The following is a 14,292-nucleotide window of genomic DNA, read 5'->3' as shown; positions in this document are numbered from 1 at the left end:
CTTTGTATGTTCTAATGTTCTAACGTTCATGCTACACTGTATGACCTGACATGTGCTGCGTTCCTTCCCTTTAGGGAGTTGCCGTCCTCATGTCCTGGGAGTGTAAAACCCCACAGAGTGAGCTCGGTGATTGAGGAAACGTTCCTTTTTTGAGGTGTTTTGTTCACCGGGGCTGATCCTGACAACCCTCCGGGGAGCGCGCTCAGTCGGCCTCTTCAAAGCTCCCCGGCTCCCAGAGCAGGAAGTCCAACCCTGCGCTGCTTGGAAACAAAAACTGAGGCAGACAGGAAGGAAGGTAATCCATGAACACGCAACACAGCTACTGTCCACACAACCAAACCCACACACATCCCAAAGCTGCCTCCTGACACCTACAAACAGCAGACCTTCAGGCTTTTAGTTTGATTTATCTGGTGTTTGGTGCTGTTAAATAGCCGAGGTGATCACCAGCAGCTCGCTGTAGATGATTCTGGTTTCCTGAATGTGTCCAGAGGTTGCAGCAGCTTCACCACAAACTCAGCAGGAGGAGCCGTGCCTTCTAAAATAACCAGAGATTTGGTACGCGCTATCGAAAATGATGGATGGAAGGTTACTTTTTGGAGCCAGATTGATTTATTTCTCCCTGGCAGGAACACCGAGGCGCTCCAGTTGCACAATATTGGATGCTAGTGAGTGTATCCTGATTGTTTTCCATGGCAATAATGCAGCTTCCTGCTGCTGAGCTGTTCTGCACGACACCTACCTTTCAGGAGGAAGATTGATGACGAGGCGTCTCCAATAGGCCAAACAAGAGGGATTTAAGGTTTAAAAAGTGCTTCTCAACTGAATAGATGGAAATTTTGAAAGCCACTAATCCAATCACTGTCTGAAAATGTGAAAAAATGTAAAGAAAGTTGACAGTTTGTTTGAAGGGAGACGAACCGATTTCAGCTGTTCCAACTGAAAGCCACTAGAGAGCACTCTTCAATTGATTTTCCATCAGTGGGGCATTAAGTCAAAGCTGAGCTGAATGCGGCTGGAACAAAAATCCAGAGCAGTTGCCAATGAAATCAGTAGCCTGGCCTCGGCTGTTTGACCCGGCCTCTCATATTATTCACTGTGTGGTAAAACTGTGGCTGCGGGGAAATTAGTTTCTGTGGCGGCGTGTCGGTGAGGTGGAGATTAGCTGTTTTCGTTGTTGTAACTGGAACCAACATGGAAGCTGAAGCCTGTAATAAAAACACACGGCAACATGTTTGGGGTCACTTCACTGAGAATGAAGAAATTCCTCTTATTCCGGCAAATTTATTCACAAAACCGAGACGTTTCGTCAGAGTTCAGTCAATTCAAGGATTTTACATTTCTCTGTTTCATTTCACCACTGAAGACATGATTGCTGACTGTGTGTTTTATATAATATTGTAATATTTCACTAACTCAGGTCAGTTTACATAATCAGTAATACCTCTGGGTCTTAACAGCAATATTTAAACTTGTTGGGTAAATCTTATTTCTCTGTTGGAAAGCACTTTGGCTCAACGTCATCCGTATAAATAACACTAACTTGACTCAGAACCAAGTCTAACCAGACGGGTTTAAATTTATTATCTCAGCTGGCTTCAGAGTCACACTTCTCACAGGCTCTGGTAAAAACCTGTAGATAAGACTTTCCTTTCTAATTTTCTCTGTTGAATTCTCTCTGACAGTCAGCAGTTTTGCTCTTGGGATCATTTTCGTTTCGGTAAAATGAAACAGGCTTCAGGATGCGTCACACTTTTTCCCAGAGACTCGAGTGGCAGAACTCCAGACTGACTTTTCCACTGGTAGAATTGGTGCCACTGACAAATGGTCAGACTTTCTCTTTTGTTTTAGTGGAGACTAGATATCTAGAGACTTGATATTCATAAAGATTTTAGTCCAAAGATCAGTTTTTTTGTGCCACAAGCAGTGACTTACAGATAGCTGTCTTCTTCTTCTTTTCCTTTCGGCTTTTCCCTTCAGGGGTCGCCACAGCGGATCAGTTGCCTCCATCTAACCCTGTCTTCTGCATCCTCTTCTCTCACACCAGCCACCTTCATGTCCTCTTTAACCACATTCATAAACCTCCTCTTTGGTTTTCCTCTAGGCCTCCTGCCTGGCAGTGGGAAACTCGGCATCCTTCTACCAATATATTAATTTTAAAGAAATGATATATATTTTTATAAGATATTATCAGATGAAAGCACAGCATAACAACATGTAGTCTTTGTTTTACCGCTTTATTGCCATCTTATGTTATTCCACCACAACCTGTTGCCTTTCCAGAGACAATAAAAGTTCACTTGGCTTCACCTTATCTTAACCCAGTCTACTCTTAGCTTAGCCAGACCTAACCTAACTTTAAATGAATCTAATCTTCACTTCATTATCTTAACTCAACCTAATCTTAATTTAAACTCATCTTAACCTGACATAATAAGATGTTAACCTAATTTAAATTAATCTTCTCTTCATTTTACTTCATTTTACTTCATTTTACTTAATCTTATCTTAACCTAACCAAATCTAATCTAAACCTAATCTAATCATCACTTCCATTGACTTCAGCTGAACTTAACCAAATCTTCACTTGACCTCACTTTACTTCCTTTCACGTCAGATAATCTTAACCAAATCTAATCTTAACCTATCCTAATCTTGACTTAACTCATTGTAACCACATTTCCACTTCACTTCACCTAATCCTATCTTGGCTTAACCGAACCATCTTAATGTTTTTTTACTTTGCTCTAAAGTTAACCTCCTCCTTAACTTATCTTGAACTTAACCCTAACAGCAGCATTCGTTCGCCCAGCAGGTCCTTTAGAGGGTTCAGATCTTACAGTTGGAGCCTCCTGACCTTCTGTTCCACTGAGAACCATAACTTAACATCCCGTCCTGCATCACAGTCCATCACTTCCACTTCCTCCACTTTTTACTGGCATAAGGTCCTCCATAGTACTAGTATGTTCCCCTAACATCTGACAACCTATTTCTCAGATATTGGTAGAACAATCCTGACCTGAAGGTGTGGGATATTCTGCCAAAAAAATCTGATCTACTGCTCAAACTGAATGACCAAACCAAACCAACAAGGACCCCATATTAAAATCACATAATTATGGCATAATCTGAGCAGTAGGGCTGTTTTATTATCATGACTTCCCTTAGGACTGAAAAATCAGGAGTTGTTTTGACAATTCAGGCAGAGTTTATGTAAAAATGTTGTGTTTCCACTTCATCCAGTGGCTAAAAAATGAAGTTCCTGCTGGTTTAAAGTGGATTTGCCAGTAGTCTGAGCTTGAATCTTTTCTTATACCTTCATAATGTTTACATTTTTACAATAAAAAGAATCTTTTAACCTTAATTTTCAACACATATATTGTAGTATAAACTTTCCGTAACCTCCTCTACAAACCTGACTGTAGAAAAATGGTAAACAACTTCCCAACGCGAGATGACGAGAGGCCAAAGCCTCGGAGAGCTGTAATATTCCCCCACAATAGCAAGGAAGTGTTGCCAACACCTGATTCCAATCATAAGCGATCATATGTGATTATTAGCACCTGTGAGTGTCCCCCCCTTCCTTCCTTCCTCCCTCCCACACACACACACACCAGTATATAAATGCTGTAATTCCTGCAGACAATACATTTCAGGAGCAATCAGAGGGATTATTCCTGGGACTGGTGGAGTCCTAACCTTAGGAATAGTTTCTTATATTAACGTCTATGTCAGGCCGTGGGCTGTGCTGTCAGGTCCAGGCATTACCTAAAATCCACCACATGTTCTGTTTGCTTTAGAGACCGTCCAGTGTTTGTTAATTAGACATCATTAATTTCATTTGCTGGTTTGCCCAAAGTGATGGTTGTGGGGTGACATAATGGATCCCAGCGACACATGTTCTCTGAATATTGCTGATTGAGTTACTTTTTTTTAATTAATCAAATAATTGTCCGTCTTATTTTTTTTCCAGAGTCTAAGGCAATACATTTGAATGTCTTATTTTTATCCAATCAGCAGTTTAACCCTCCGAAGACCACAAAGTTTCTGGGCGTTTGTTCACATTTTTCCTCACTGTGGCCTAATTTTTCACTGCAGTGGACCTCGATGGAAACAACTCACCCATGACTAGAAACTGAGAAAACTCAAGTTATGACACCATGAATAATAAAATAACATGACTTCAGGTTTCATCAATACTAGAGAAAAATGGTGACACTACATACTGTTGATGTTTTACTACACAGCCTGCACTTCAACCAAAATATTAAGATTTTTGTCACATCATAGTTCTGTCTCTCATGTCTCAGAAAAAAAAATAATAGTTTTTGCGGCGATTTTAATAAAATGTCTTTATTTCAAGTTTAGATTTGGTTAAGTTTTCTAACAGGATGTTACAGTTTAGTGGTTCAAGGTTCGTTGAAAATTTTAAAACGGCTAAAAACATAATTTCTTGTCATTTTGGATCATTTTTGTGTCTTTGGGATAGTTTTCGAGTCATTTAGAACACATTTCATGTTATTCTGGACTAATTTTCTGAAATTATGAATCATTTTCAAGTCATTTTGAACATTTTTTTAGTCATTTTGGACAATTTTCAAGTCATTCTGGACAATTTTCGAGTTGTTCTGGACAAGGTTCGAATTACTTCTTGTCATTTTCAACAGGTTTTATGTCAGCTTGGTTTTCTTCTCATCATTTGGATCATTTTTGTGTCTTTGGGATAATTTTCGAGTCGTATAGGACAAATTTCATGTCATTCTGGACTAATTCTGGGTAATTATGGGTCATTTTCAAGTCATTTTGAACAATTTTTCAGTCATTTTGGACAACAAAAGTCCCTCAAATATATGTTGACCCTACCAGGTGCTTCTACCACACAGTACACAGACAAAGTTAGCAACTAGCTAACTAATGTAGCATTTAGCTGCTAACAGGCCAGATATTTATCCCCAGGAGGTGGTGAAGACCAAACTTGAGCTAAAAATTAGAGTGTATGTTAGAGTATATGTTACATTCACCATATGGACAAAGACACAGTTTTATACCAAAGCTAATATTAGTGACTTTAGCTTTATAAGGTGCTAATATGTCAGTGTTCACAACTTGTTTTTTCTGGCCTCAAGTGGCCCCAAAACAACACTTAATGCAGCTTTAATTGTGAGAGAAAAAAACACGACTTCTTCTTCTTGCCGAGGCCTTAAACACTTTCTATTTGGAGACGTTTTCACGGCCAGAAGCGCTGACATCACCGTGCGTTTGTCAGCAGGGCAGTCCGTCACTTAGCTAGCGCGGCTAACGACTTTAGGTAATGCTGTTGGCAAACCAGAAAGTGAAAACACGCCATCCATTTCAGCCACATCTCTCCATGCCTCCAGCTGTTTATACAGGCTATTGTGCATTATTAATAGTTTCTGAAACAAGTCGGGTATGAATAACCGTTTCCAGGCGATAATACCTCCAGGAATTCATCGGTTTTACTTGTTTACAGTAAATCTGACTGTATTTAAAGGTAGTTTATGCAGAATATCACGTATAAGGTTCACTCCTCTATAATTACAAATATTATTTGTTAGCTTTATAATTATACAGTCTGTAATTCAAAAGCTCATGAAATATCATGCAGTGAGTCCAAATTAATCAGCATTTGTAGACCGGCTGCAACGCTTAAATACTGCTAATAGTTTAACCTTCTGAACCTGAAGCAGTTTCTGGGCTTTTAATTTGCTTCTGTCACATTTTTTTCCCTCTGTGGGTTCATTTTTCAATAGATAATAATAATTTACTGGCGTTTTTCTCTCAAATATAGCACACATCATAAATGTATCAGCATGATTTAGAGTTCAAAGGCCATATTATCATGCACTGCATGATTTTCTGCAGCTTATGTGAGTAAGTTTACCTCAGAATTGATGTAGATATTCCATTAAAATAAGCCGTTTCCAGCTAGAATAGTCATTTACTGCATTAACAATGTCTGCACTGGATTTAACATTCATTTAATGTTATCTTCATTGAAAAAAAATGCTTTTCTTTCAAAAATATGGACATTTCTAAGTGACTCCCAACTTTTAAACAGTAGTGCATGTATTGTTGATTTAGAAAAATCAACAAATGAAGAGTTTTTACTAAGTTTCGGTGCTGTTTAGCTAGCTAGTAAGAAAGCTGTTTTCTTTCCTGCTGTGAATCAACAGAAGCTGTTTTCATGCTGGGATCTGGTTCCCGACTGCACCAGTAGAAACCAGTAGCCCCATTTATTATCTGCTATCTGTGGTGTTGATGGTTCCAGAAACATGGAGGGAATCAATCAGACACGAAGCAGCAGATTTCAGATTTGCTTTTTATGTCGTATTTATCTAAAAGAAGCCTCTTTGTTATTTTATCCTCCTGCTCATCTCCGTCCCTCCTTATCTCCAGGACAGTAGCAGAGATCTCAGATGGACCTGGGGTTACTGGAGGTCACGCTGTCAGACCTAAAGACTGATGGAGGAGTTTAATCCTGCCGCTGTCATGAAGACGGATCAGATGTAAACACACTCGCACTCATTCACACATTTAGATAGAAGCTTGATTTCCCTTCATATGTCTGCTTTTGCTCTTTGTCTATTCCGGCTCCTAACTCTCTCCCAAACAGTCTAAAAGTCCACCTCGACGTTGGACTGACAGCAGCAGGTTGTGGGCAGGCTGAGGGGTGATGTGACTCACGTCCAGCTCATTTATCTGCAGCCTGCTGTGGTGTGTGTGACTGAGTTTCACTCCAACTCACTCTGAGCTCCTCAAACAAACACTCCTTCTCCTGTATAAACACTCAGAGCAGAAACGCTCATGTTATGTTATATTACTGACGCTGTAAGATACCGGAAAACCTCTGGCTGCCGCAACTGTGACACAATCACACGCGAAGACCAAAGAAACACTGATTTGTTTGGGTTTTTTGGACATGTTTTTGTCTTTGTGTGTCCTTTATTGGTTGTGTTGGTATTTCTATGGTCATTTTGTGTTCTTTGTGGATGTTTTGTGTATCTTTGTGGTAGTTTTATGACTTTTTTGGGATATTTTCTTTCCATTTGTGAATGTTTTGTGTGTCTTTGTGGTTTGTTGTGTCACTTTTTAGTAGTTCTGTGTCTCTTTGTGGTACTTTTGTGTCTCTTTGTGATAGTTTTATGTCTCTTTGTGTTTATTTTTGTCCTTTCTTAGTTGTTTTGGCATTTTTATGGTCATTTTGTGTCTCTTTGTGGTAGTTTTGTATCTCTTATGTTGCTTTTTTCTTTTCTTTTATTGGTTGTTTTAGTATTTTCATGGTCATTTTGTGTTTCTTTGTGGTTGTTTGGTCTCTATGTGTTGGCTTTGCACATTTTTCGTGTCTTTGTGGTGGTTTTATGTCTCTTTAATAGTTCTGTGTCTCTTTGTGGTAGTTTTGTGTCTCTTTGTGATATTTTTGTGTCTCTTTGTGTTTCTTTTTGTCCTTTCTTAGTTGTTTTGGCATTTTTATGGTCATTTTGTGTCTCTTAGTGGTAGTTTTATGTCTCTTTATGTTGCTTTTTCTTTTCTTTTATTGGTTGTTTTAGTATTTTCATGGTCATTTTGTGTTTCTTTGTGGTTGTTTGGTCTCTATGTGTTGGCTTTGCACATTTTGTGTGTCTTTGTGGTGGTTTTATGTCTCTTTTTAATAGTTCTGCATCTCTTTGTGGTTGTTTTATGTGTCTTTGTGTTGGTTTTGTGTTTCTTTATGTTGCCTTTTGTCCTTTCTTGGTTGTTTTGCTGTTTTTATGGTCATTTTGTGAATGTTTGGTCTCTTAGTGGTGGTTTTATGTCTATTTTTTGGATGTTTTCTGTCCATTTGTGATTGTTTTGTGTGTCTTTGTGGTAGTTTTATGTCTCCTTGTGTTAGTATTTCTCATTTATCGGTTGTTTTGGCATTTTTACGGTCATTTTCTTCATGGTAGTTTGGTCTGTTGGTGGTTGCTTTGTGTCTCTGCGTTTGGATTTAGTGTCTTTTATGGTCATTTTGCATCTCTTTGTGGTTGTTTTGTCCCTCTTCATGTTGCCGTTGTGTCTATTTGTGTTGATTTCACATTTGTAGCTCTTTTTGTTGCGCACAGACAGGAGTAAATCTTGACACATTAGTCTGAAATATGTAGTTTCATTTGGTCTATTCTCAAGAATTTCCAAAAATATCTGTGACAGTGTTTCTCACTGCTTGGAGATTCACACAAAATAGTTCCTTTTTTTTATTTCAGTGTTGGTTTTTGTCCTTTTCTTTCAATATGACACAACAAAAGTCAAGAGCTGCAGAATTTCATGGCAGAATCAATTCATTCCATTAGACTGACGGTGATCAGTGGGCTCACAGGTGTAGAGTAGATCAGTAACAGGAGTGTTGCCAGCTCACGCTCAGGGCATCGCTCTCACGCTGCCCAAACTAATCCCACATCAAACTGGAGGAAGCCTCAGAGCCTCCACAGGAAAAACTACAGTCATAGGCCTGTAGGTTAAATGGGGTTTTTCGCTGCACCCAAGACAAAGTTTGAGGCTTTTTTCCACATTTCAGCACCAAGATGGGTCCAAGAACACTGCTGAGAGCGCCGGAGAAAGTTTGAAGAGAAAGTTGCTTTAATTGACGGAGGCACACGAGCCTCTCCAGAATCACACTTTTCTACACTTCAGACCAAGCTGGCACATCCAGTCACAGTTTATAAGCTGCTGTCGGCTGAGCCTTGGCTCCATCGCCGCTTTATTTAACGTCTAAAAATGTGGAGTTTCGTCTGTGCGATCAGGTCTATTGTTAGCTGCATTTTTCAGTTTTGCTTCTTTAAATTCAAAGTCTCAGCACAGACAGGAAGTGGAATTTCTAAACACTAAAGCAAAAAGCAAAATATAGTAATTTGGATACAGAATGACATTAAAAGAAACATTTGCTATACGTTTACTCAAACTGTCAACATCTCAAAGAAGTGTTTTGTGTTCCTTTGTGGATGTTTGGTCTGTATCTTTGTGGTGGTTTTATGTCTCTTTTTGGATGTTTTCTGTCCATTTGTGGTTGTTTGTTGTGTCTTTTTTTTGTTTGTTTTGTGTCTCTGTGTTGCACTGAACCAGTTTAGTTTTAAATTTTTTATTTTTTGCCTTTTTATTGTGATAGTCACAGTGAAGAGTGACAGGAAATGGGGAGAAGAGTAGGGGGAAGACATGCAGCAAAGGGCCGCGGGCTGGACTCGAACCCGGGCCGCTGCGTCAGAGAACAGCCCCTGTACATGGGTCGCCTGCTTAACCTGATGAGCTATACGGGCGCCAAACCAGTTAGTTTTAAAACCGAAAAACTGCTGCGATGTGGTGATGACTAGATTAGAGTAGCCGGTTAAAAAGCTAAAATGAAGAATTTCTCGCAAAAGCTAGGAAGAGGTGTTCATGTAATGCACAACGTTCAAAAAATGGTGTGTTTTTTGAACATTAAAGGATGGAAACATATTCTAGTAGAGCCCAAAATTATCATTTTAACCAATAAATGCGCACAATAGGGGCTCTTTAACTCCCCACTCACTACAAACTACAAACCAGTTTAGTTTTAAACAGAAAACCGCTGCAATGTGGCGACGGTTGGAGGCTGGACACAAATGGATAGAAGCTCAGAGTAGATAACTAAAACACAAACTAGTTCATTTTAACCTCACTCTTTTCTAATATGTACTTAACCTCTAAATAATTACACTTTTTGTGCTTTAATCACCCGACTGAACACATGCAGTCTGATTTCTATCTCCTTTCATCCTTCAATGAAGTCCAAAAACTTCCTGGATTCACTGAAATCCACATGAACACCAGCGTCCATCTCCTCCTCCGGACACGTGCGCGCTCGCCCTCCCTGACGCATACTTTCACAGCACACACACTGACACACTCTAATTTATCCTGACACACAGATGGCCCCTGCTTCGACCACAAATGTAGAGTAACCCCTGCTCCCTGCGGTGCGTCCAGGCCTCAGACTGCCAGTAAAAGCCGGGGATGCTTCATGGCTCAACAATTCGCTGGCTAAATGGAAAGGGTTTGGTGTGTGACCTCAAACACTCTCCTTTCTGTCTCCCTTTTCTCTATCTCACTTCTTTTTTCCCTCCTTTTCATTTTGTCCACTCCAGATTTTGCTGCCAGTCTTCTAATCTGATTTTTCTCTTGGCCTCTCTCTTACGAGTCTTTAACTTTCGGGGCGGTGAGTGCTCAGATCTTTATTTATTAGTCGCTCCCTCTTTTTCTTTTCCCCTCTCCCTCTGATTTTTCATGAATTATTTTGTGGCGACCGAATGCGATGTCTACAAAAGAGAGTCGAGTTATATTCTAGTATCCAGAGAGGGATAAAGGGTAATCTTAGCTGCTTTTTAGCCCATTTTTCTTCCTCTCTGGCTGCAAAAAAGTCCAGAGTAGAGTTTCACCACTCTTTCTTTAGGGAAGGTGTACTTTATATCTTAGTTTTATGGGCATTTTGAAGCGTCGCATTAGAAAAAGCTCAGAAAAAAGAGCTTTTGTGGACGCTGCTAACCACACTACTGAGTGAAAAAGACTTTCACTACTGAAAAGTTATTTGATTCAGAAGACAGCGTCATTATCACCATGCTGTAGATAAACTAGTAAAGCCACTACTTGTAGCAGTGATGCTGTTTAGCTGCTAGGTATTTAGCTGCTGGGCATTTAGCGGCTAGGTATTTAGCTTTCTTCAATCGCTAGTTGCTACCTTGGTCCATGTGCTGTTTAGTGCCAGTTATAAACAACATTTCACTAAAGATGGCTGTCTGTAGTGGCTAAAAATGCCTTAAAGAACACCTTTATGATAATTTGATCCATTCTTAATGCTAAAATATTTACTTGTGCAGCTTGAAATTTTTACCATTTTCCACTTTTTAGCTAGTCTGACTGATTAAATATAGACTGAGGGTATAAACCTGCTATTAGCTGCCTATTTTAGCCCGTTTTCTTATCTGTTTCTGGTATATACATGTGGTCGTTTTCAAAATATGCTTCACTACAGGAAAAAACGATCAACGGTCTCCAAGATAGCAGCCACTGGCACTGAAAAATTCAAGTTTTTAGGCATTTTAATCGTGCAATAAGGCGGCTTTGCTAGTATTTTTTTTGGTGGTTTATATGATTTATAGGCAAATTCCCTCTGTTTTAGCATAACATCAAAATCACATTGAACTGTATTTGGTTTATAGAAATACAAACAAGCCAAAAATGTTTTTTCCCCGCCTTTAGCAGAATAATACTGAGGTGCAGTCAGACTATTCTACAGTATATTCTGTAGAATGGTCTGACCAATACTGGTGATGCAGCACATATTTCCAGCTAAAAAATAAAATCTGCACGGTGTCCAGTACAAGTTTTCCTTGTTTCAAAGAAGCCAGTGTTTCCATAATGTATATATTTATGCACATTTTTTAAGTTTTGCATCAGAACACTTTAGCGGAAATGGAAAAAAATTCAGAGTTTTGCCGCAAAAGTTTCAGTGAGGAGTTTATTTGCTTCAATGGAGATGGAAACGCTATTTTTAATAACTTCTGATGCTACAGATCCAGATGTTTTGACTTCTTTTATTTGACAGCATGAAACATTTCCAATAGAAGCTGAAATGAAAGAATAATTACAATTTTCCTGATTAGAAACTTTCCATTTGTTTCTCATAGATGCCCACGTTTTGTTTATATCTTATTTTTATTTGAGCAGTTTGGAAAACAACTGGTTTATTTCCAGCTGCTTCTTCTGTTCATTGCATCCATGTAGCCTATAGCGCCACCTTCTGATGACACGCCAAAGCTGGGAATGGAAACCAATTTGCATTTTATTTTTTTGAGACATCTCAGAAAGTTTGCTTCGTATTCGCTCGATAATCGTGTGAAAACGTAGCTATTCTCTGGCTTTTTCTTAGCCTCTAGATTTAGATCTCCTCTTTTTCCCTCCATGGAGGTGTGATCCACCTCCCCTCCTGCCTGCGAGGTCAGGAGCAAAGTGAGGACACAGGAGGAAGGCAAACCTCAGCTCACAAATATGAGCACTATGAAGAAAAAGTGTGCATTTCAGTATAGTGTGGTTCAGCGGGTTTATTGGGTAACAGATACGCTGAAATCGAGTCCAAAATTTGGTTTTGCCAAAAAGGTTTTAATGGTATTAGAGACATTACTTCATGGGGAAGTGGCTTCTATCATGAGTAGCATGCAGAGATTAAAAAATCAGTGATCAGAAAATTGAATAATGACGTCTATGCTTGTTCCAGATGTGGTCGACGTACATGTGATCGCTGTCAGACACAATTGCTGCTGCGGCGCAAAGCAGCAGAATAATAAGTAAGAAGAGCTGCACACAGAAACGCAACATAATAAAGAATGAGTGAAAGGGCGCGATCCCCCGGTCAGTGTTTGCTCAGAGCAAAATATCAGCTTGTGTTTAGTAAAATATGGGCCTGAAACTCCATACGGTGTCGCTCTAAAGTGAGAAAACCTCAGGAGGTGTGAGTGATCGCACAGCCAATATCAAACCCTTCAAGTTAAAGAAAGTCCGGCCAGGTGGATTTGGGTGTGTAGCAGCGACGTGCACGCGGTCGTAAAAACAGAAAAGAGAGGAAAAAGAAAGGGTTTTCAGATTGGAGAGGACAGGCAAGGATCAGGGGTGCCGAGGGAAAGCGCCGGGGTTAACTTTCCTCTCAAGGGTGTCAAAAAAAAGGAACTAAATTGGGTGTCAGAAACCGCTAAGGAGCTGAAATAAGTCAGAGTCCCCGGCTCCCATGTGGGTGGGTGCTCGCTTTATACTTCTCAGACAATGTCCCTTTAAAAAGCCCCACGTCTGGAAAGCCCATTAGATGTGCATATAAAATTTCCCCCGTGATTAATAGTTGATGAGGCAGGGTTGGTTGGAGGGTACTACCAACATGTGGCCTGCAGGGCTCCTCCTCCTCCACAGGCTCACGTTACACTCCATAAACTTGCCACTCTTTCCCACCTATATGTTTAAAAAGGAGGAGGGCTCGCTTGTCAAGAATGCCTTAGAAGAGTTGTGAAAACAGCCAGCCGAGGAGGGGAGGCATGCAGTTGCGGATGCAGCTCTCCCACCAAGCCACAAGCCAGCCTGAAGCCGAGCGAGGCAGAGGGAAGAGAGAGGAGAGGCTCCGGAGGACGTCAGAGAGGGAAGGGAAGCTCGCCGTCCATCCTCACGCGATCCGGGCTGTGGAAGCCTCACATGAAGATGCGCATTTAAGTGGAGACTCTTTGACAGATTCAGATTTCCGCTCCTGATTCGTTCACCGAGGGGCTCAAACTCCTCGAACCAGATTTGAGAAGCAGTGTGATCTGCAGCAGCATGGATCAGCCGGCCAGCAGCTGCATGCGGAGCGCCCACCCCAGCAGCCCGATCTGGGGCTGCATGAGGAGCCCTCACCCGGGGGCCAACCTCCAGTCGCCCTACCAGCAGGCCCCGTTCGCCCTGCACCAGAAGCCCGAGTTCCTGGCCTACACGGACTTCTCGGGCTCCTGCCTGGTGCCCAGCGCCCCCCACGCCGCCTACCCCCGCGACGACAGACTCTACCACGACGGCCAGGGCGGCTACCAGAGGGCCGACTGGCAGTTCAACCCCTGTGAGACCCGGGTGAGGGCGCCCGAGGCCTGCCCGCCCGTCGCCCCGCCAGTGGTGGGGGGCAGTGGCGGGGACGGAGGGCCCGAGCTGGATAGTGTTGGGGGGGACAGGCTGCCCGGCGCCGTGCCAGGCGGGTGTCTGGAGGGTGAATACTCGCCGCAGAGCGTGGCGTCGGCCGACTCGGACAAGAAGAGCTCCAATAAGAGGAAGAGGGACGTGACAGGTGAGAGGCAGCATCAAAAACACTCACCACATGTAGAGAAAACACACAATAACACTGGTGTCATCCTGTAGGTCAAATTGACTCACTTTAAGGTTTGAAAATGTGGGGAAAAAAAACACATTTTCACAGTGAAACTTCTGTTTTCAACATTTTTGGGAAATTTTTGAACATTTTTTGGTGGGAAAAAGGAAATATTAAAAAAAATCAACCAGATTAGCTGGATTTTAGTTTTTTTTTCTGAATGTTCTGAAAGAAAATATTAAGGATTTTTTTGAAGATTTTTACAATTTTTTTAAATATTTACAAGAATTTTCTTATCAAATTTGTGGGATTTTTTGTTTAAAGCTTTTAAGGGAAACTTTGAAGGAGTTAATGGAATTTTCTTGCTAAAGGTTTTGCAAATTTTAAGTTTGAAAATGTGGGAAAAAATATTTTCACAATGAAACTTCTGATGTCCA

At 40.9% G+C, this 14,292-nt stretch overlaps 1 protein-coding gene across 2 annotated transcripts in view; it reads left to right on the top strand.

Moving 5' to 3' along the window:
* meox1 (mesenchyme homeobox 1) overlaps window positions 1–14,292 on the top strand; it is a 114,442-nt gene that overhangs the window by 82,093 nt on the left and 18,057 nt on the right. The window contains exons 4-6 of one of the 2 annotated variants that reach the window (XM_051939778.1): window positions 75–295; window positions 6,418–6,527; window positions 12,998–13,834. In XM_051939778.1, coding sequence (XP_051795738.1) covers window positions 13,339–13,834 — 496 coding nt within the window. In that variant the 5' untranslated portion in view covers window positions 75–295; window positions 6,418–6,527; window positions 12,998–13,338. Of the gene's footprint in view, window positions 1–74; window positions 296–361; window positions 669–6,417; window positions 13,835–14,292 lie in introns of those variants that run through there. The other variant, XM_022199280.2, reaches the window with a different exon arrangement.

Source organism: Acanthochromis polyacanthus, chromosome 19, assembly GCF_021347895.1.
Source record: "Acanthochromis polyacanthus isolate Apoly-LR-REF ecotype Palm Island chromosome 19, KAUST_Apoly_ChrSc, whole genome shotgun sequence".
Taxonomy (NCBI): domain Eukaryota; kingdom Metazoa; phylum Chordata; class Actinopteri; family Pomacentridae; genus Acanthochromis; species Acanthochromis polyacanthus.
Note: the sequence above shows the minus strand (reverse complement) of the source record. Positions and strands in the feature narration are given on the sequence as shown.